Consider the following 23,531-nt stretch of genomic DNA (forward strand, 5'->3'; position numbering starts at 1 on the left):
TGAAAGGATGCCACAGAAGACAGGCCTAAAAGACCTAAGTGGGAGGATGAAAGCCCGCCAGCAGCCGGTGAACCTCCGACTCTGCGTGAGCCTCAAAGGGTAAAATCAACCAGACGTTCCCGGATATTTTCAGGGAAGACGCTGTCTCGCAACCAAGCATGATGCCATAGGACAACAGAACTCGCCATGGCTCGGCCCAATGAATCTGCAGTATCTAAGGCTGAACGGATTATGAATTTGGCCATCTCGAATGGAGTGAAGATCAGTGAGAGTACCCTCGGAGCTGGCAGTAAGTAGTTCTTCTTACAAGAAAGGTTGGAGAACCCTGCTCTAAACAGTCTTGGCTGATATACTCTGAGCAACCAGACACCCTTCTGCTTGAACGGCTCAGAGTGCTCCTGAATGGGAGGGCAACACCCCCTATACTCCTTAACATCAGGAATCAGTGCTTAAACCATACTCTACAGAGAAGTATCTTTTCATGGCAGAGTTGCCCCTTCACCACCAGTCTTGTTTCGTTAAGATGAGTAATCTGTTTAAATTATCCACGTTTTGGCTTTCCTCCCCACTCATGGGGACTTTAGCTCTTCAGCCTATCCCATTGCCTTCTAGTAGGGCCACCTTCATATACCGGTGAACCTGCTTCATCTTCACCCATCAGTTTCACTCACTAGCCTGACAGTAGAACAGGGGTGCTTTCTGACATAGGTTAGATGCTTTGTTGGTAAGGAGTCCCTCCCTCTGAATCATGATTAGCGTTTGTCTCAAGTGTACCCCTTAACTGCAGCTTGATACTTCTCAGGGACAATTCTCTTGTTTATGTCCATGCAGCCCTGAAGACCCTTGTTGTCATTGTGATCCTTCTTCCTGAGCTCTGCGATATAACTTTGCTCTTACGTTCACAATTCATACATGTAGGATATGCTAATGGTGAACGCCCTGCTTCACACTAGTGCTAATCACATTTGATCCACAGATCCTGGTAGATAACTCTGAATCGGCCAAAGTTCTTGCAATGATCTCTTCCTCCGAAACCTCACAGTACCATGCCCCCTCGCCCTTCTATTTCCTCAGACATACCGAATAGCGCAGGAAGTAGTGGCCTACCAGTAACCCCGATCAGGTAGCTAAGCTCTGCCAGCATAGTTTTGCCTACTCCGCGTTCCGTTGCGAACGCGGAGTTTAGGCAAAACTATGACTACGTGGAGGAGTGTAGTTAGCCAGCCCCTCCACCCTCCCAAAGTGATTAAAAGTAATTAAAAAAACACTTGCCTGCCGTGGATCCCTCCTACCCGCAGTTCTTTACTGATAACCCCTACATTGTACGTCTTGCAAGTGCGCACACGCAAAATGTACAACGTAGGTGTTATCTAAAGCCCGTAGCGGAGTGAAGTTGCAGAGTTATTTTCTAACTCTGCAACTTCGTGTAGAGGTACTACGCCTGCTCCGCCCAGGCTTACCCACTAGGCAAATATGAGGATGGAGGGGGAGAGAGCAGACTGAGATGAAACGGGATAGAGATTGCTCTAGTTCTACTTAAGGGCCAGGCACATCCTTTGTGAACAAGAACTATATCACATGGCTTGCAGTAGAGGCCACATGAAAGCCTAAGTAGTGCAGGAATCTTGTTCCCTCATGCTCCTTATTTCAAGTTTGATCACAGGTGTGCTGCAAGGTACACTTTGAGACAATGTTATGACTGCTTTTATATCAATCATTAGAGATTAAGAGACCGAAGGGACAAACCCCTCAAATTACAAACAACTGCATGCATAACACATTTGATGCGTCAATTCCAGCCAATCTGAATTAAAAGAGGGAAATCACCCCACTGAAGTCCGGCCATATGTTTTACGCAGTGGTTAGTTACCTTTAAAAGAACTACAAAACTCTCCAAGTATTTAGCGATTATAAATTACACTTCATGTAGTTTGAAAAAATATATATAAATAAAATCTTTGGGTGTGTGGTTATATCGGGAAGCAGCTGTCAATAGGTTTGTGTGCGGGATCGAGGTTGCAGTTCATTTTTTCTTCCAGGTCAGGTTATTAAGTGAGTTGTTACCACATAACTTTGTGCTGCTACACAAAGAACCTTAATATTTTGCTTCAAAAGTCTAATGTATTGTGGTTCATAGTTTTGTATTGCTGAAATGTACACTACATTTTCATGTGCACCAAAAGATACAGCTGTTAATGCAAAGGCTTGTCGTATCGCAGGAGTTCTCTATTTGAAGTATCTTTTTGGTGGTTTGGTTTACAACCAAGACTAGACCCTGGGAAGTAGACGGGTGGCAGGGTGCATATAAAAATTTTAAGGTGGGGGAATAAAAAGTAAATGTGCTCCCAGTTTGATGCATCATTGCCAAGTATACTAGACTGCAATGCAAGATGGGATCTATTTTTTTATTTACATTCTCTTTGATGAATGAATCAGATTACAGCTCATTAAATAAACCATTTACAAAAAAAACCCCACACAATCTAAATCAAACACCAAGTTATTTATTTCACGGCTGTTTTTTGAACCATTATAATTAACATTACAGTCATAATTTTGATGCAATCTTTAAGATAAATGACCTTGATAGTTTAAAATAGTTTCTCTCCAAACATATGGTTAAGTGCTACTGTAGGTTTAAAGACAACATTTCATCGTCTGGGCATTTAGGTGCTTTTCTGAAACTGGAATTTCATCTAGTCAAGCAGTAGCAAGAAATTCAAATGCAGTTTCTTTCTCCTCCACCAACTCTTTGGCTGTTAAATCCATCTTCTCGCGGGAGAAATCATTGATCGGTAGCCCTTCAACAAAGCACCAGCTTTTATTCTGCATGGAAAGAAGGTACACCAGATTGAGAATTAGAAATACATTAAATGAGTCCAAAGAACATGCATGTTTAGTCCACGTAGTTGCACAGTATCATGAAAACAGCCCCTGAAATAAAAGGTGCGTTAAAAACTGAATAGTAAGGAGAACCTTTTTCACATTACAGCTTAGTTTAAGCCAACTTCAGTGAAATAGATGTTCAAACCACCAGGTTTTCAGATTCTAACTATGCAGTTGGGAGAAGCTCAAGTTTTCTAGTGCATGGTTACTAGACCTACATTTAATAGCAAAAATTAATCTTAAAATCCAACAAGTTAGTAACAGGATACAATGAAAAGTGGGGACGGTGGGTGCCCAGCATCAGATGACAGCTTAGACAAAGTTGATAGAAGACATTTCAACCTGAATTACTTCAGGTAAATTAAAACCTAAATGCAGTGGGGATGGGGCATGGATAAAAACATGATTAAAAACTCATTGCCTAGTTCTACAAATGAGGCCCTGGCCAACAGCCCATTTGCTAGGCAGTTCTGGTTAAAAAAGGTACATGGTATCAATTTTCTGCTCATTGTTGCCCAGAAAAGCCCCATCAAAATATGGAGGGCAAAAATATGCCTTGTTTGTGTTGAATGAAGACTAACAGTCGATTTGTGGGTGAAGCCAGGCAAAGCAATTCATATGTAGCTTGGTTCCTGCACTGATGCATCACCCAAATACATGTATTGCCATATTACGGTCACTATGCTATAAAACAGTACAGCAGGTCATCAACAATATCATAAGCTACATTTAATGAGGTCATACTGGATCAACTGTATTGTATTGTGTATTGTGGTATACTTATAGAGCGCAGCCTGTCACCACCAAGGGCATCCTGGCGCTTTGAACCCTGATCCAGCAACTTCAGCAGCTAGCCTATCCTCGGGAAGAGGTAGGTTTTCAACGCCTTTCTAAAGGCTGAGAGAGCCTCAAGACTCCTAAGGGATAATGGCAGGGAGTTCCAGAGTTTAGCCGCCGCTACTCTGAACGATCGGCCACCCATCCTCACTCTCTGGAAGCGCGGGACTACTAACAGCTTGGATGACGAGGAGCGTAGGGCTCGAGATGGGAGATACCAAGCAAACATTCCCCGCAACGGGATTGGTCCCAAGCCATGAATAGCTCTAAACACAATACACGCTGCTTTGTATCGAACACGAAGGTGGACCGGCAGCCAGTGGAGTTCCTGAAGCGCTGCTGTAGATGAGCTGTAGTAGGGGCGGGAGAGGGCAAGTTTGGCCGCCAGATTTTGTACCCTTTGAAGCTTGCCCAGTAGTGTTGCAGGGGCATCCAATAGTAGTGCGTTGCAGTAGTCGAGTCGACTTAGGATGGTACTCCGCACTACTTCGGATCTGGCTTGCTCCGGGAGGAGAGGTAGGACCTTGCGCAGCATACGGATGAGCATCATGCACGTTGAGGTGGTCTTGTTTACGTGCAAATCCAGCTGCAAGTTAGGCCCAAAGATGACCCCCAGATTACGCGCCGAGTGTGTGGCTGACACGGTCTCTGAAAAGGACGGGGGACAAAAGTCATTTGGAAGGTCCCTGGGGATTCGGTCGCTGGAGCAGTGCAGCACCTCAGTTTTAGTACCATTGAACTGTAACGAGTTCAAGCGGAGCCAGTCCGCTGTGGCCTGCATGCACCGATGAAGTCTCCAGTGGGACCGCATCCTGTCCCTCCAGTGAAAAGACCAGCTGGGTATCATCTGCATAATTAAATGCAGAGATCCCAAACGATTTAATAAGCTGGACTAGAGGGCGGAGGTAGATATTAAAGAGTATAGGGCTGATGGCTGAGCCCTGAGGTACTCCTTGTCCCACTCTCCGCTCCTCTGAACTGAAGGGAGGGAGCGACACCCGTTGGTGACGATTATCCAGATAGGAAATTAACCAGTCCCTCGCCTTGTCTTTGACCCCACACTCTTCCAGCCTCGCTATCAAGGTCGGATGGCTGACCGTGTCGAACACGGCCGACATGTCGAGCAGCACCAAAAAGGCCGCCCGACCACTGTCGACTCGCGCCCGCAGATTGTCTAACACGGTCACTAACGCGGATTCCGTCCCATGAGCTGGGCGGAAGCCAAATTGCGTCTCATCCAGCCAGGTGTTCCCTTCTAGGAAGCCGGATAGAGTGCGGGTGACCAACTTTTCCATGATTTTAACTGGAAAAGGAAGCAGGGAAATTGGCCGGTAATTGGAAAGACAGGCAGGGTCAAGCGTAGGTTTTTTTAGAAGCGGGGATACCACTGCCTTCTTCCAACAACCCGGTACAATCCCTGTTTCAAACGACTGACAGCAGATGGAATGTAGAGGCTGGAAAAGTTCCTCCTGAAACAACCTCCAGAGTTTTGGCGGAAGAGGGTCAAGAGGCGAGCCAGATGAGATCGTAAGGGCTAGGCTGCCAAACTCCTCCAAGGAAGGCAGAGGAAAACTACTCAGTTGGGGTCGACTGGCCTCAATCGCCGGAGCTCCCCAACTGGAAGCCTGGTCCAAGGAGGGCAAAGAAAGGCTACTCAGCTGGGGTCGACTGGCCTCCATTGCCGGAGCTCCCAAGCTGAAAGCCTGGTCCAAGGAAGGCAGAAAAGAACTACTCAGCTGGGGTCGACTGGCCTCAGTCGCCGGAGCTCCCAGACTGAGGGCCCGGACCAGGGAGGGCGGGGGAGAGCTACTCAGCTGGGGTCGACTGGTCTCGCTTACCGGAGCTTCCAGACGGAGGCCCTGGTCCACAGGGGAGAGGGGAAAGCTACTCAGCTGGGGTCGACTGGCCTCAATCGCCGGAGCTCCCAAGTTGAGCACCTGATCCTCTGGTCGGGGTCGACTGGCAGGTGAGGTCGGAGCTTCCAAACAGAGGTGAGAAACCCCCTGCAGGGGTCGACTGGCCAATGCCTCAGGAGCTCCCAAACCAGTGGGAGAATCAATTGGATCCTGCAGACCCTCCAGGATTCTGCGGATTTTCTCCTCAAAGGCCTCGGCAATAGAATCACAGAGAGCTTGCGATGAAGGGACAGAACTGGCCACACACGTGGGGTGGGCGAGGTCTCGGACAATTTTAAAAAGTGCCTGAGCCTTGTTAGGGGCATGATTCAAGGTGGATTCAAGATAGGACGCTTTAGCCACCTTGATCTGAGCCTTGTATTTTTGTATGGCGGACCGGAACACAATTTTCTCCGAATCTAAGTATTGTTTCCTCCACGCCCTTTCTGCACGTTTGCAGTCGAGTTTGAGCTGGCGAAGTTCGCTCGTATACCAAGGACTGGCTCGGTTCACCCTACCCCGTGATTTCCGAAGGGGTGCCAGCTTATCCAGTGAACTCGAGATGGACTGGCAGAAGCGAGAGTAGCTCTCCTCAGCTGTATTACCAAGCTTAAAGTCCTTGCCTAAAATGTTCGGCAGAGGGGAGGTTTTAAGAATTCTGGACCAAGGTCTCTCTAGTTTGGCTTGGGATAATCCGGCCTCCCGTGAGGTGTGGTCCTCCAGCCAGAGAGAAAACATGACCAAGAAGTGGTCTGTCCAATACTGGCACTTAATATCCTCTACTGAAACCCATAGTGGATCCGCGAATATTAAGTCCAGGATATGACCTTTCCGATGCGTGGTGACATTTACCAGCTGTTCCATCTTGATATCCATGCAGGCTTGGCTGAGGGAAAAAAATGCATTATCCCTTGAGCCGCCTGCCCACAAGTTGAAATCACCAAGAATCAATAGCTTGGAATGGGAACTAGAGAGTTCATAAATCAGGTCAATAAGGAGTGCTATAGTTGGTGCTGGTCCTGGAGGACGATAGCAGAGGACACCTGAACACAGTTTCAGCTCCTGCTGTTTGACTGTGAAGCCCATCAGTTCAAATCCCGATACCTCACGAATCTTTAGCTGGGAGAGAGTGAGCGAATCTTTGTAAATAAACCCGATTCCCCCTCCTCGATTAAGCGGGCGAGGGGTGTGACTAATTTTATAGCCTGAAGGGCAGGCTAAGCCCAGCTCCACCTCACAGTCTTCCCGAGTCCACGTTTCTGTGAGAAAGAGGACATCGAGATTTTCAGACTCAATGAGGAAGGCAATTTCCATGTGGTGCTTACAAAGAGATCTAACATTAAGCAATCCACAGGAAATTCGCTTGGTAGTAGATAGACTGGCCTGGTTCTGACTGCAACAGATGGACGGTATGCTGAATGATTCAAACATTCTCCCCCAGATAAGAGATCTGGGTTAAATCTATCGTTCTTTTGCCCACTATGCCACCCCAGTTTGGACCCTGCCTTATGCAAATCAGTTTTGACCCTGTACCTCATGGGAACAGTCCAAACCGAACTGCCAAGACCTGGCCTGGCAGTTTGGGCTGGACTGATGTGGCTAGGTCCGAACTGGAATGGCGAGCAAAACAAAACGAAAGATTTAGGCCCAGATCTCTGTACTGGGGTGAATGTATGACATTGTTCTACATTCTGTCCATCATTTGTTCTTTTTGCATACTGAATAGATCAGCAGTAGAATCAGAAAAGATAGTGGAACGAGACAGAAGCTTGAAAATAAAAATGTGCATGTGCATAAACATATGCTATACCCTACCCTGCCATGTCCTTCAAGAAATTGTGTCATTAAGATGAGTGAGAACCCAGAAAATTTAAGACAAAGGAAAAAGCATATTAACAAGTACATTTTAAATACAGGGACTAAAAATTATATTGAAAGTACTAGAAATATGATCCCATTACCCACTAATCAAAGTGTAGGCATTACAGCCTTACATCTTAAAAATAAACACAAATAATCTAAACTACAGGAGGCAATTAGAATCAGTTCATCGGCACAGCTTAACAGTGACTGATGAACGAATATGGTTTAAAAGAAAAGAAAGTTTCATACAAAACAATAAAATGGGAAGCCAAATTTTGATCACACGGGGCATGTTGTAGAAAAGATTTAGACTTCAAAACAAACAAGTACATTTACCTTGATAGTCACAGGGAACGAATAAACCAAATCTTCAGGGATGCCGTAGGAATTGCCACCTGAAATCACTCCCATGGAAACAAATTCTCCCTGAAGGAAAGAAAGAAAAAGCAAGCCAATTAGTAGGAGAGAAACAGATCACCTTCCAACAGGTCGAACATCATTAAAACATACAGGAGAAGTTGGGGGTGATTCTGGAGGTGTACAACATTAAGTAGTGAATAACATTTGGGAAACACGATTGCCCCATTACACTGGTTACGGACGATGTACCAAGACTTCTCAAAATAAATCCAACAAAAGGCGACCTCAGTACCTGAAATGTTGCAAGTTTCCAATAGGTTATATCCGTTGTACTAAGGACGACAGCCACAAAACATTGACAGCAGAGAAAGAAATACACCAGAAACAATTTCTACTCTATGAAAGCACAGGAATGTTTCAACATAAACCCAGAAATTCAATGCAATTTTCTGTGCAATTGTAGTGTTAGATTCCAACGCAGTTGGGTACAGAAGTTGATGTTTTACCAACTCATTTTGGAGACTAATAACTTCATATTGTTGCTACCTTTTTGAGGAGTATTAACAGTGTTTCTTGTAAAAGCGACAAGCTCATGTTGGTACTGTGAAAGGTCTAGACCAGTGGTTCTTCACTTGTGGTCCAGGGACCCCTGGGGGTGCACCGTGTCCAATTAGGTGATGTGACTGCTTAGAAAATTAATTAGGTTTATATAAATGAAGCAGCAAAATTTAAAGTTGAAAATTTTCAAATTTTTTTCCAATTAAAGAACGTTTTAAGTTGGAAGCTAAAGATTAAGTTAATATCCTACGATTGGTTCGTGGCAGTTACGAGTACATCAAGAACAATATAGGATGGATGATTATTTGCTTAAATTTATAAACGCTCAAACCTTTATTAAAATTCAGATTTTTTATATTTGTGAATAAAATAAAATATTTGATTGTTTGATTAATGCTAGTTTATATATTTTTTGTATCATTTCGCAGTTTGAATAATCGCAAATGCTTACTCTCGAAAGATTCAGTGGGGATAAGACTTCAATTATAATTTGATTAGGGTCTGCAGGTTCCAGTAATGATTGGGGTGGGGGGGTCCACAGAAATCAAAAGGTTTAGAACCACTGGCCTAGACCATACACAGTACCCATTCAGGTATAGGTTCCACTAAAAGAACTGTGCAGAGGAAATGTTCTATGTTAAGTGATGTAAATAGTGAACCTTTACAACATGTTAATATCCGTGTAACTGGAGGTTGACAATCAGAAAGCCCACAAAATGCAAGCTGAATGTAGTTCTACGAATAAAATAAAATAAAAAAAAACACCTACTGAAAGCCGCACTTTGGTTTGGACTACAATCCAAAAATCAAACAGCCAGACAAACAGGCTGTAATGTACGCCCCTTGTTTTCCTAACTATGTAAGAGTAGAATCTTGTGAAGTGGTTCCAGAAAGTTTGATTAATAGTATCTTTGCTCAAGAAGCGCCATTTCCACAAAGTAGGCAAGGAGAGCTTTCTGAAACAGTGTTCACGGTGAACATTTTGAGAAGTTATTTTCTCATCTTGCTATATTCAAGAGGAGAGACAAGAGTTTGAGAAGAGTGGTACATTTATGAGAGCCATGGTGCTTAAGTATGTACAGTCTAACATCACATTTGTCAGTCTTGTATATTCCACCCTGTCTACATTTAAAAGTGCTGGGGGGCTGCCACTCAAAGAAACTGGAGGACTGTCAATAAATGCAAGTTTCTAAAGGTTTTGGTAAAAGACAAACTGACTCAACACAACACAGCCATATGCTTAAGGCAACCTTCCTGTGTACTACTCAAAGCCCATAGGACCGGGTTTGGATCGACCTCTCCCAAGGGCAGCACTCAAAATTTAATATTATATTCTGACCAAATGTAAGCGGCCTATACCCTTTTTCTGTATTTAGTGGTTTGATTTCAGATACACCAAAGCAAAATAAAACTCACCTACAATACCCAGGTTTTTAGCATACAGCTATCACTGAAAATAATAACTTCATCCCCTATAGTCTCTATGAAAACCCCAGAGCGGTCATAAAGATTGACACAAAGTGTTACTTGGACGATTAAAACCAACCTTACATTTCCGAATCGATTTGCAGGTTTCTCTAAACTCCCTCTGTGAACTTCAGAGTAGAAAGCCTGCGAGTAGGTACCTCACATATTGGCACTTCTTACAAGTGTTGGATGCCAATGCAAGCTTTTGCATGATTCTAAAGTTCCAGTGTAACCTGAAGCATAACACACTAGCCATATCAGTTTATCAGGTATGTTCATATTGATTCATGTCAAGCAAACATTTCCTCCAGCTGAATTCTGCGGTGTAATCTAGTACTCCAATTAAGCCAACAGATCTGCATATGGTCAGCACTTGAGGAATTCACTGTGTCCAATAATGTGGATACTTCCTATATCTTCAGCGGTCAGAATAATATTTTGGATTTTCAAATCAACCGGTATAGAAAGCGCCATGTGCGCACTTTAAGCAGGAGAAAATGCCACAATTTCCTACATTTTAGATAAAAGGGGAGCTAGGCCCAAGGGACGAGGTTTCGGCAGGGCCGTATTATCGTTTTCAAAAGGGGAATGGGCCTTTACCTCGCTTTCTTTATAAGCATTCACAATTTCGCTTTATGGACAAACTCATTACTTTGTTTGTTCCGGTACTTTTATACCTTTTGCTTTGCAATTACTTGTTTTTTCATGGATTCATTTCAGTACGAAAAAGACAAGTGTCTGGTCACACCTGTGTTATAATCATTTTACAAAACATTCAAACCATAAAACATTACATCACATTAGACATTAAAAAAAAACAAAAATACACAGAAGGAAAATACATCCAATACACGCATATTTATCAACCAATGTTACTTGGCTGTCCAAATTAGTGATCCAAGACTTTAAGTCTCTATATCAGGTATCTGAATGCACAGGGAAAAATTCTTCTTTATTAGAATTACATTTTTCTGGAAAGGAATTTATTTCACAGGCTGGAATTCAATTCTTCATTCCTCTGTTCTCTGATCGTGTGCTGACGTGTTTCGAAACCTGGGCGTTAAATTCCAGGATTCTCGTCAAGACTTTTAAATTGTGGCATCTTTGGTTTTTGTAGTATAATGGATGTGCAATAAGACATTTAAGATTCTATTTTTTATTTTATTGCAAATTGTACCCGAGAAGCAATAACCTTCTCATCTAGTATTAAGTTTCCACACCGTGGGATCTCTGATTGGGGAATTTTTATTTATGTTGGAAAACAGAAGGCCTGTTAGGAATGTCGATTTGATTGCCTTGATTAAAACGACTTATGTCTTTTGTCCATTTCCTACCTTTAATTTTCTTCTTTTAAATCTATTTTCGGAGTGGACAATAATCTCCGCTCAGTTTTCTCGCATTTACGATGTTTCTCTCTCGCTTACTGAAATAAAATCAATGGGAGCGGTTATCTATACTGGCCTCAGTATTTCGGCGTTTATATCAAGGTTAGAGTTGCGCTTACCTCGTTAAGCCATAAGATTTGTGTCACCTTAACGGATACCTTTCAAAACGGCAGACATTTTCTTCAGGGCTTCTATTAGTATAGTTTTTCAGGAATTCTGGGTGAAAGTTTTATATCTCTTGGCCCAACAGTGTGCATTTAGTGGCCCAGTGTGTTGCATTGCGGGTCAGGTAATTTGCAGAGTGCTCTACAATGTTGACAACTCAGTCATGGTGTTGAGGCCTGTCATGGCACTACTGTATTTAAGTATTAAATATGCCTCTTTTTGATGTAGAGCGCCATCTATATCAATTGCACGTTTTGATGAATTGATTGTCGCTAGAACTGTCCATTTAAACAAATTTTCTCCATGCGACTCCTCAAAGTGCTCGACCATTGGGGCAGTGACTACCTTTTTTATTCTTGACCTATGTTGGGTAATTCTGGTGTTAACCTGCTGGTTCGTCTTACCTATATAGATTTTCAAAAAGGGCCACATCATTGCATAAACTGCATTTTTGGTTTTGCAGTTAGTGAATTCTGCATGTTTCCATTTAATGCGGTTGTGGCAGAATTCCGTGCCTTCTATGGTGGTGTTGCAAGCCACACAATGTTCACATTTGCGATGGCCTTCAATAGGTTTTAGGTTCCATTGTGATAATAGGTCACTTTTCTGTTTAGGTAGGGAGAAGTCTGCGCGCATTTGTTGTCCTATACTCTGGTACATTTTCCATAGCAAACAGAGGTTTAAGAAAAGGACATTAAAGATTCAAGGAAGTGCCAATTTTTCAATATAATTTGTCTGAACTTATTTGTGCCAGGGCCAAATGTTGACACGCACACCAATTTGTCCAGGTCTTTTTTTCTCTTATTTGGTGGAGGACTCACTCGAGGTGTAAACCGAGTTCTTTTGGTCAAATGTTTCAATAATTTTTCTGGGTAGCCCCTTTCGGCCATGTCAATACAAAAAGGCGGCTGCGTTTTTTTCACAGTCCATTAAATGGGTGCAGTTTCTCCAAACTCTTAATAGCTGCCCATACGGTAGGTTCTCTTTAAGGTTTCTAGGATGGGCACTGCTATGATGTAGGATGGTATTTTTGTCTGTCTTTTTTCTATAGAGAGGTCGCCAATTGGTTTGCTACTGGAGCGACCTCTACATCTAAAAAAAGTCATCTGAGTTTTGCTAGATTATACAGAAAACTTTGTGTCTGTCTGGTATGGAGCCATTCGTGGAACGAATCTAACTCCACCTGGCTCCCCTGCCACAGGAGTCAGATATAGTCTGTATATTGCAGCCACTGTAGTATATGACCTTTAAAGGGATTGTTCTCTATAAACCTTTCCTCCTATTGAGCCATTTCTGGAGCATAAGGACATCCCATAGCGGAGCCTTTCACTTATACAAAGAATTGATCGTCAAATCTAAAATAATTCTTCACCTCCGCTAGTTGTAGGATAAATTTGGTCGGGACCCTATTGGGTAGTTCTCTGCTATCTAGATATAGTTCCATCACTTCCAGTGCCTCATGCAAGTGTATAAAGCGATGTGACGTCTAGCGTCCCCATCAATTGGGTCTGTTCATGAAATGATGAGCCTTCTATTTTTGTTATTAAGTCTGTAGTGTCTCGCAGATATGACTGTACTTCTTTGAGAAAGGGTTTTAAAAAGAAATCTACATATTTTGCAATTGGTTCTAGAATAGAGTAGCAGCCCAAGACTATCGGGGGGGCTCCTCTAGATTCTTATGAAATTTTGGCACGAAGTTCAATATCGGTTTTCTTGCGAACTTTTTCGTTAAAAAGTCAAGTTCTTTGGCTCACAAGAATCCTCCTATTCCCAATTGTAATATTTTGGAGATTGTGTCTTCTACGGCTTTAGCTGGGTCATATTTAACTGGTCGACATCAAGTTTTATGGTTATAACAGATATAACCAGAAACTTGTCTTTTTTGTACTGAAAATTTAAAAAAAAAAAAAAAAAAGGAAAATCACAAAGCAAAAAAGGTATAAATAAATTACCGGAACAGAAAGTAGCGAGTTTGTCCATAAAGCGAAATTGTGAATTCTTTTAAAGAAAGCGAGGTAAAGGCCCAATCCCCTTTTTGAAAACAATTTCCTACACGGCAGGCCAGACCTCAATTGCAGTTCACTGTCAAAGCAATGTTTATTTAGACCATAGTCATTAAGCAGATCTAAAAAACAATTTGAACAAATTAAAACATCACAGTTTGTACCTTCTCAAAGTTAAAAAAGTTGTTAAGTTTTCAATGAGTGGTGCATATTTCGACGCTCTTAGTCGGGAATACTCAGCACATTATAAAATTATACAGTATAAAATATTCTTTAAAACAGTCCTCATTTTTAAAAATATGTGATACACTAGTACAAAAGTTAAGATTGTTTAAAATCACTACACATTTCAGCTAATTCTCTCGAAGGAAACTGGATTTCTTTCATATAGTTCCCCACTGCAATCGCTATGTGAAGATTTGGCATTTCTGTAAGTATTTCTGCTGCCTTAATCCGTTACCTTTTATCATATTTTAAAAATGTCGGGCGGCGATAACGTTTACGCTGCTCTAATAGTGTTACACAGTCTAGAAAAATGTGCAATATATCTCCTTTAGTGCCCAAACTACACTTACAGTAACCATCAGTGTGACATTTTTCTTTTTAATTCTTCATTTACTAGCCAGGGGTTTATACCTATTCTCAGTCTTAAGATATCCTGTCTATACCGGTAATTAGGTAAGATACCCAGATAAGGGAACCAATTTTCTTTGCCATCAATCCCTCATTTGTTGCAGATTTTTTCTTCTCTAGGTATACCATATCTGCTCTTCTTTAGACTTCTTGTCCGTGTTTCGTGAGATAACTTAGAGAATTCTACCTGCAGGGAATCCTGGGAGATTTTCACCTTTATGTTTTCACAGGCCTGTGATATTTTCTTCCTCATCTCTTTAGCCCATTTTAGGCTACTTAATAGGATCTCTTTCCTACACCATTGTGACACCTTCTGGCCGTCCTTCCTCTGAATCCCAAACTGGTTTATCACTAAGGTAAAGGACCTCTGCTCCATATAGTATTTGCGGGGGAATCATTGCGCTAAAGGCCTTTAACAGAGGTCTGTGTGACATAGCATAGTATACCAGCCCAGGGAAATCTGTTCTCAGTAGGCCCCTAAATTCCTCCCTTTTCAGTTCAGACCCTTCTGCTCCACCCCATTTCAACATTTCGGTGTGCCATTCCAGTAAGGACGGGGCTCTAGTGGCTTTCCATCATGTGGTTATGGCTCTTTTGGCCAAAAGGAGCGCTAGGTTCACAAAACGCGGGGCAGGGTTGCCCTTCTTTTCATGGGGTCCCAGTATACAGTATTCCAAATGGTCATTCTGGCGTGCCGGGGCCACTGCAGTCAGTATCTTGCACACTGTCACCCAGTAATGTCCCAGTCTGGAGCAAGCCCACACCATGTGTATCAATCCCGAAGCAGGATCGTGGCATCGCGGACAGTCACCATCCGCCCCCTAAAACATAGAGCTCAACCTGTGTGGAGTTAAATATGCCCTGTGTAGTAACATCAGCTGAATAAATTTAAACTTTGGATTGCGGGAGACCTTCTTGGGGAACCCCAATATAGTAATACATTATTTGGCCGTGAATGTACGACCCACGTCCCCCTCCCACTTGTCGCATAGTGGCTGTAACGCAGTCGCTCTCTCAACTAGAATCCCAGGAGTGAGCCATTTAGTCAGACGAGCCCCGTTACCCATTAGGTACTGCATGGTAAGCAGTGTGTTCGCTGGTGGTTCAGTGTCCTAAGGCGACCATGTGACGCATATGCATCTTGGAATATGTGCATGCAATAGGAACGCCTCCGGGGCACCATGGATGCGCACAAACGTGTCATGCGACATCAAACCACCCTCCGCAAAGAAATCTCCTAGTGTAGTAATGCCCGCCTCAGTCAACGCTTTTAGCGCACGGCCAGAGAGTACCCCAGAACGTGTGGGAATGCCCAACAGCAGGATGGTGGGGCATACGGTGCCCTCCCTCCAGTGTATCTTACCTCACTCCGCCAGTAAGTGATAGCTGACTTCAGTAAGTAAGGCAGCGCGTCAACGCGGGGGGGGGGGGGGGGGGGGGGGAGGGGCTTGTGGTAGTAAGAGCCTGTGGATAATTCCCTTATCCCCATCTCGCGACATGCCTAACTCATGCAAATTGCGACCTGCAGGACAATATGCCAGCCATTGCAACTGGCTGGCATAGCAATACGCAAGTAGGTCTGGTACCCCCATACCGCCCTGTTTCGCGTGAAGTTGCAGCTAATACTAACAAGTCTACGTCCTGTACCCCATATTAGCTCCGTCATCAATGAATACAGTACTCTAAAGGACCTCATGGGGACAAGTATCAGCAGGTTGGTGAAGAAATAAAGGAGCCTCGGCAAGAGCACCATTTTTGTGATGGCTACCCTGCCCGCCACCGACCGGGGCAGTGAAATCCAGAATTGAACCTGGGATTTAAGAGAGGAAATCGCACGTCCCAGGTTGCCGTCCAGAAGGTCCGATGTAGTGCGATAAATATGTATTCCGAGATATTTAAAGGTGTCTGGTGCGATGTGAAAGATCCAGGGACCAAACCGGAAAACCCCGTTCCTCTCAGCGATAAAGAAATACGCATACGATTTGGCAGCATTGATAGCCAGGCCAGAGAGACCCTGAACAACTCAAAAATGGCAGGCATAGGATGAGGGTCAGCACCCATACCCTTGATATAAAGAATAAGATCATCCGCATATGCCGAAACAGTGTGGAGTGCACGACCACGCGCTATACCCAGACAGCCTGCAAAAGTACGAAGTCTGTGTAGGAGTGGCTCCAATGCCAGGATAAACAACGGTGACAAGGGGCAGCCCTGCCTCATCCACCGGGCCACAACATATTGTCCTTAGACATGCCACCCCGTTCGTGCCCGCGCCGTGGGGTTTGTATACAGCAAGCGTACCCATGCTATGTATTTGAGGTATGACAAAGCGTGTAAGAGTATACAACATATAATCCCACCGAAGGGAGTCAAACGCCTGCCTCAGATCAAGAGATATGCAGCCTTCTGTAGTCCCCGTACCTTGTGTGCCCACATAACCTGATGAAGGCGTCCGATGTGGAGTGCTGTGCTCCTACCAGGCACAAACCCACACTGATCGGAATGTATCAGCGCAGGTATAAACTTAAGGCGAGTAACCAGTAACTTACTCAGGATTTTATAATCCGTGTTGAGGAGTGATAATAGTGTATAGATCGAAATAAGCAAAGCATCCCTCCCGGGCTTCAAAAGTGAAACCACTAATGCCTGCACTGTAGTAGCGGGGAGCCCGCCTCCATCCAATGATTCGTTGTAAAGACGTTGCAAGTGAGGAGTTAGCAGGTCAGCGTACATTGCATAAAATTCGGCCGGGAGACCATCACTCCCTGGAGTCTTACTACGTGCTAATGTCTTAATTGCCTGTCGTATTTCCACGCCAGTTAGTGGTCGCAATGAGTCGTCCCATTGTGGTGGAGTGAGTTGGGGGATGCATATACCATCAAAGACCTGTTCAAACTCTGTAAAGTCCACTGCCTGACGTTATTGACAGCTTCTCATAATAGTTTTTAAATTCGGTATTAATGTATAGTTGTGTGTTTAGCACCACCTCTGTGTCAATCCGTATCTCCAATATAGGTGTGGGCAAGGGGGCGTTCCGGACCAGCCACGCCAACAGTGGTCCCGATCTATCAGCTTGTGTGTTCTTCTTGTGTGTATAACCTGAGGTACACTACCCGCAGCTCCTCAAGCAGCTGCGCATATTGAAGGTTGGCCTCGCTCATTTGTGTCAGTTGGTCATTTGTCCCCGCAGCCTCCCCCTCCAGCGCGGCCAACCTGCATTCAGTCTCTGTAAGCCACTTAATAAAAGAATGGCTCACTCCTGACTTGGTACTAATCGCCACCCCCCTGATGACAGTTTTGATGGCATCCCACTCCATTTGTCGGGAGCTAGCAGACCCCATATTTTCGGAGAAGTAGTTGGCGATTGCTTCCGAAAGGGTAGTGCGGAGGACCTCCAGCATCTCAGGCTGTAGTTTCCAATTCTGTATCGGAGTTGGAACCCTACCCCACTGCATAGTTAATTCCACAGGGTTATGATCGGACAGGGTTTTCCCCATATGGAGTACCGAAGTAATGAACTCTAATAGGGCGCTGGAGCATAGGAATCGGTGTATCAGAGTGAGCAGTTCGTGTGGAGGTGAATAAAAGGAGTATTCCCTGTGCCCAGTGTGTTTTACTCGCCATACATCCTGCAGTTCCCACCCTTCCGCCCAGCCCCTAAGCGCTTCCGCCATTTTTGTGCTTTCAGTGGCATGCAGAGGGGGATGAGACCTGTCTAAGTCAATATCCAACACAGCATTGAAGTCGCCACCGATAACCTGCTGATATGCCGCCCACTCCGACAAAGCTGCACCCAGTGTAGTCAGATATTTATCCTGATCGATGTTCGGTGCATATATACAGCCCATGACCACATGCATCCCATCAAATAAGTCGTGAAGCAGCACATATCTACCGTTTAAGTCTACTTTCTGCTCCAAGAGCTTGAAAGGGACAGTACTCCGCAACCACACTACTGCTCCTCTAGAGAAAGCTGAATATGTTGTAGAGAACAGCTGTCCCCGCCATTTGTTCTGCAATTTGGTCACTTCATCACTGCTAAGATGAGTTTCTTGTAAATAGGCTATAGCGATCTTCCGTCTATTAAGCTGTGCTAGAACCCGGTGTCTACTATGAACTGAACCTAATCCCCTTATGTTCCATGTGCAGTATGTGTTATGTAATGCCATTGTGGTACCAAAGGTGAAATTGCGTTCTGTCCAGTGGAGATAAAGAACCTGTAATTAAAAAATAATGAAAGGCAAAGCACGCTCACACAACAACTCCCCAATACCAGGTTCCCCCATAGAACAACAGAGGACCAAACAATTAACACAAGTCCAACATGGACTGCAAATAAGAGATTCATCATCGCATTCGCCAGGGGGTGGAGGCCAGAACTGCATCAGTTCGTGAAGACAACATAATATACATACTAGCATGTCTTGGTACATTGACACTTCCCTATAAAGCATATATGTTCCGGACCCAGGAAGTAGGCCTCGGCGCAATATATACAGTGCCCATACTACTTATACATTACCACTCCCGGGCCCCTCGAAACAAACATCAGAAGTCTCTGGCAACCTGGGCAGTAATTGTGGGAAACAGTGGCATGCTAGCGTCGGATTCAGAGCGCACAGTATCGGCATCAGACGAGTGCTCCGAGGACACCACAGTTTGAGCATCATGAACCGCCAATGTAAAGAGTGCATCCTTCTGTCTAGTAGTGATCTGCCCAGAGGTTGGGCCAGAGTCCATAACAACCGTAGCATTACCATGACCCAATCGGGGTAGTCCAGACGTTCGAATCGGGGCGGCACAATGTAGTTGTCCTGATGGCAGCGAAACCTGAGAGTTCTCTGGTGTAAAAGTTATTTCTAGCCAGCCCGCCACCTCCTCAGGGTTCTCAAAAAAGTATGACTTCTGACCATAGATCACCTTCAGTCTAGCCGGGAAGAGCAGCGCGTATTTCAAGTTGCGGTCACGCAGGGGTTTTCTTCACCCATAAGAATGTGGCCCTCGCTTTCTGGACTGCAGGGGTAAAATCCGGGTAAAGCGAAATAGCTTGATCTCGAAGTGCACAGGAGCGTGCTCTCTGGCTGCCCTCGGGATAGTGTTGCGATCCTTGTAGTGTAGAATGCGCGCTATCAGCAGGAGAGGCAGTGCGCCCGGCCGAGGAGGTCTGGAAGGCACTCTGCGCTCTCTCCACACTGTAGAGATGTGAGGCCCACTGTCGCCACATGGTTTCTCAGCCATTCCTCCACAAACTGTAGGGTTGGATGCCTCGCTGCGTTCCGTTATACCAAGTATGCATACATTATTGCGGCGGGAACTCCCTTCCGCATCATCCACTCGGTCCTGCAAACCCTTCAGTTGTCGCTGGAATTGATCAAGTTGAGTAGAATGCGTGGTCTGCTGGGGTATTAGGTCTAACAGTGCTAATTTATTAGACGTTAACCTACTGCAGGCGGACCACAAAAAGCTAGCCAATAAGGTGAGACTAGTAGAGCTTGTGTCTATGCGTATCTCCAGCGCCGTACGTGAGTCACAGATCTTCAGGATCAAGTCTCCAGCTTGGCTTCGTGGGGGTCCGTACCAGTGGGAGATATCACGTCATTGTCCGAAGTGCCAGAGGGGATCACTGCCAAACGTAAGCTGCGGCGTCCCATCTACGGCGGCGTCAGTCTGTTTGTTTGTTTGTTTCTGGTGCGACCCATCTCGCTTCAGCAGCCCTCCGTCCACGGGAGATCCCTGTAGGTCGTCACTCTAGGGCTCCACTCCGCGCCAGCCACACACCCAGTGGAACACAGGTCTTCGGCGCACCTCAAATACTGTTCAGACAGTTCTGTACTGGGGTGAATGTATGACATTGTTCTGCATTCTGTCCATCAACTGTTTGAGCATACTCTTCCCACTCTGTGACAAATGCAAAGACGCGAGTCCTGTGCTCTCCACACCACTGGAGTCAAGCTATCCTGGCTGAAGACGGCCGATAGCCGGAAGCCGGTCCTAGGATGCTTGATTCCGGTCAAGGAAAGACATGGATTGGCAGTTCGGGCTGGACTGTTCCCATGAGGCACAGGGTCAAGGCTGATTTGCATATGGCCATGTCTGAACTGGGGTGGTGTGGAGTGCAAGAAAACGATGGATTTAGGCCCAGATCTCTGTACTGGGGTGAATGTATGACATTGTTCTGCATTCTGTCCATCAACTGTGGTTTTTGCATCCTTTATCTCATATGCATCCAGTAGATCACTATACCAGAGGTGTACTTTCTTGGGGCTCAGTTTAGGATTAAAATCCCACATTATGAAAAACATATCAGATTCATACTTTCCGCATAGAGAGTCTAGATCATCTTTAAAATGCTCCAAATCACGTACATACTCCTTAATATTCTCCCATTGCATCTACAAGTTTATAATAATTACATTTTCTTATTTTTTTATCTAAAACCAGCAAGGACAATCTGCATATCAAAAGCCATTTACATTTCACTTAACAGAATCACGTTCTTTGCTATTTTTGGAGACACTATGGTCATAATTCCCCCTCCCCCCCCCCACCCCGTTCCCCAGGTTACTTTTTACTCCTATTTTACCAAGTTGCGGGGCAGCCTGCCCTCAGATCTTGCGGGCTTATCAGGTACTTGTGTAAAACGCTGCGCTTGACTTAATCTCGTCCTTTTTTACCTGCTGTTTTTCCCCTTGTTTCTACTTTGGATTCCCTCTTTCTGCCTATAGCTCTTCTAGGTTGTCAACTATAGTTTCTAGAACTGTATCTACAATTCTCCTCTTCTTAACATCGGATATAACTCGGGAACCACAGCGCCAATCCAAACACCCAATACATCATTGGAATTGGCAGGGTCTGCAGTGTGACATAGGCTATATACCCCCCCCAAAAAATATATGTTCTTTAAAAAAATATTCCTTACAAAACAAAGTAGTCCCTTGGAAGTAGCGCCGGCCAGGTGCGAGAACTTGCTGACATGGGGAGCAAAGGTAAAGACGGCGCGGAACCGACATCCGGTTCACTGAAATGTGCGGACCTGTGGGGAGGAAAACTAAAGCGGCGTTCAGCGGGAGGAGCACGGACGACAGCGGCGCTGACAGTAGGGATACGAGGTAAGGGACTTCCTGGAGTGTGGAAAGGAGCATAAAATTTGTTCAATTCACATAATTCCTCACTTTGCATCTAGCAGCGGCGACAGTGGGGACGCAAGATAAGGGACTTCCTGGAGCGCGGAAAGGAGCAGACAAGAATGGTGATAAAAATGCCAATGCCTCCGATACCCTCTTCGGGTGCAGTGCAACCGTTGCAACTCGAGTTGGGAGCCGTTTCCTTTCCTATGGGCCCTGATACAGAAAAAAAGTCTACATAATGGAAGGACGGTCACTGAAGCCGTTCCGGTTTTTTGCTGGTGTTCACTCAAAGCAACGCGGCCTGGCAGCACATTCAAAGACGCAATGCCGTGTGAGCGTGGTGATTGTTTCCAGGCAGCAAAGGTGCTCCATGAAAAGCAAGACGGAGGCGCGACGCTGCGTTATTCAAGGTGGTCCTGTCCCAGCTGCTTAGTTTGTTATGGCATAATTTGGTGGCAGGCACAAATGCTGCACGAAATAAAAACTGTGACAGGTGTCAGTATTGCAGGGGGCCCTGAAGCAGCCTTAACGTCGGGGCGAGCGGGGGCCCAGAAGCAGCCTTTTGCTCCCTAGTGTGTGTGTGTGTATGTATATATATATATATATATATATATATATATATATATATGCGGTGATCTTCTAGCCGAAAGGAAGAAGCAGGACCCCAGGGAAGCAGTTGAAGGCTTTTATTCAAGGTTTGTGGCGGATGCATTTCTGGCTGTTGATATGCCGTCGTCAGCGCCTCCAGCCTTCACAAGTAATGCAGCATACCGTAGACTTGAACCCGCCCTTTTGTAGGCCTTGTTGTTGAAGGTCAGCTCCACCCCCCTGGTGATCCACGCATCACACCTGTGTAGCAGTCCGTGTGAAGGGAAACTACACGTCCCAGAATCCTTCATGTACAGGACACCGGGAAAGTTGCTGCGGGGGGTTATGATGCAAATGTTCACACCATCCAGCTGAATATATATATATATATATATATTACATACATATACACACACACATTATGAGGGGTTTCTACTATTACTACAGTCCCTTTCTGTTCTATAGACTGAGTCTATTGGTCTCATCATATGTGGCATTTGACCTCTAATTCCTTGCAACTCAATCTTTTTTAAGTATGTTTTTTGCGTTTAAGGCCCCCATTGTTTAACATTGTAACTTCTAGTATCCGTGAAGGGTTTTCTTGAAGCATCAACAATAGGTCCATCATTGAAGAGGTGGCAGTAGTGGAGATATCTAAATCATGTTGGCTGTTCTTCTCTGGATCGTCTGTTCTTACACATCTGTGTTTCCCGCTGTAGTTCATTTGACCATAGGACCGATGTATTTCATTCCTCACACCAATCAATTCGACCTTTCGCTAGAGTTCCTCATTTGACCTGAGGTCTCTAGTACCTGTGTGTGTAGCGAGAATAATTTGGGGGATGAAGACCAACGCGGCGCTGCTAACAATTCATTTTGACATAAAAGTGACTGGTTTAACAGAAATTATGCCTCCAATAATTCAACGATTTCTACAGAACCATTCCCATTCTCCTGTACTGCTTCGGCTTCCAAGGCTCTCATGGGTGGATCTACTCTTTTGTAGTGTTTACCTACAAAGTCTTTCACGGATTTAGTGATTGAAAGACTTCCTTTTTTTTACTAGCACTGTCTCTTTAGTGGTCTTTTTATTTTTCCTCTTTTGCGGTGCTGCTTTCTCGCTTGCTATGGGGCTGGCCTGGCTCTCTTCTAGGGTCCTTGATTCTCCAGAAAGTTCCCCTCCCGGGACTTTGCTCAGTATGTTTTTTGCTTCCTTTTTGGCACCATAGCCCTCGACCCGTCAATATAGCAAGTATATTCTTATTTTACGAACTTATGTACTCCAATTTTAACTTTCCCCTCTTCAACGAACCCCTAAGTTAAGTTTAACAACTACTGTTTGCTTTGAGGGGGCTTTTAGGTACTGCAATCACACATACACTTACCTCTGTTATGCCTTTATCCCGCCTTGCCCATCAGTTTGCATGGAGCTCAGTACTTTTTAGCTTGAAGTTATCCTGCAAATCTACCTTTCTTCTACAGGGGGGGGGGGGGGGGGCACCAAGCTTTATTAATGCTTTAGGTGCCCTCCGTCCCTGTACTTTCGGGGCTATAATAGCTCCCTTCTCCCGTTTTTACTGGAGCCTTGTCTGGCGGCTTCCGTGGTCTATTTCTCCTCCAATGTCGCGGTGCTGCGATTCACCTGCTCCTGGCTCAGCCCGGCTCCGCACCGAGCTCTAACATCCACCAGGTCCAGAAAGTAGAGGCACGGATGCATTGTGGCCAGCTGCTCGCGTTCCATGTACCACGACTCAGACCACCGAG

General features: G+C 44.8%; 1 protein-coding gene across 2 annotated transcripts in view; it reads right to left on the minus strand.

Moving 5' to 3' along the window:
• Positions 1 to 2,484: 2,484 nt before the first annotated feature.
• The window catches only part of MDH1 (malate dehydrogenase 1), an 82,032-nt gene continuing 60,985 nt past the window's right edge, over positions 2,485 to 23,531 (minus strand). The window contains exons 8-9 of one of the 2 annotated variants that reach the window (XR_015296671.1): positions 7,013 to 7,907; positions 2,485 to 3,638 (exon numbers count right to left, since the gene is read on the minus strand). Coding sequence is in view for 1 of the 2 variants with exons in the window: in XM_086927621.1 (XP_086783747.1) it covers positions 2,701 to 2,826; positions 7,818 to 7,907 (216 nt within the window). In the remaining variant the exon portion in view is untranslated. The remainder of the gene's footprint in view (positions 3,639 to 7,012; positions 7,908 to 23,531) is intronic. The other variant, XM_086927621.1, reaches the window with a different exon arrangement.

Source organism: Lissotriton vulgaris, chromosome 6 (genome assembly GCF_964263255.1).
Source record: "Lissotriton vulgaris chromosome 6, aLisVul1.2, whole genome shotgun sequence".
NCBI lineage: Eukaryota > Metazoa > Chordata > Amphibia > Caudata > Salamandridae > Lissotriton > Lissotriton vulgaris.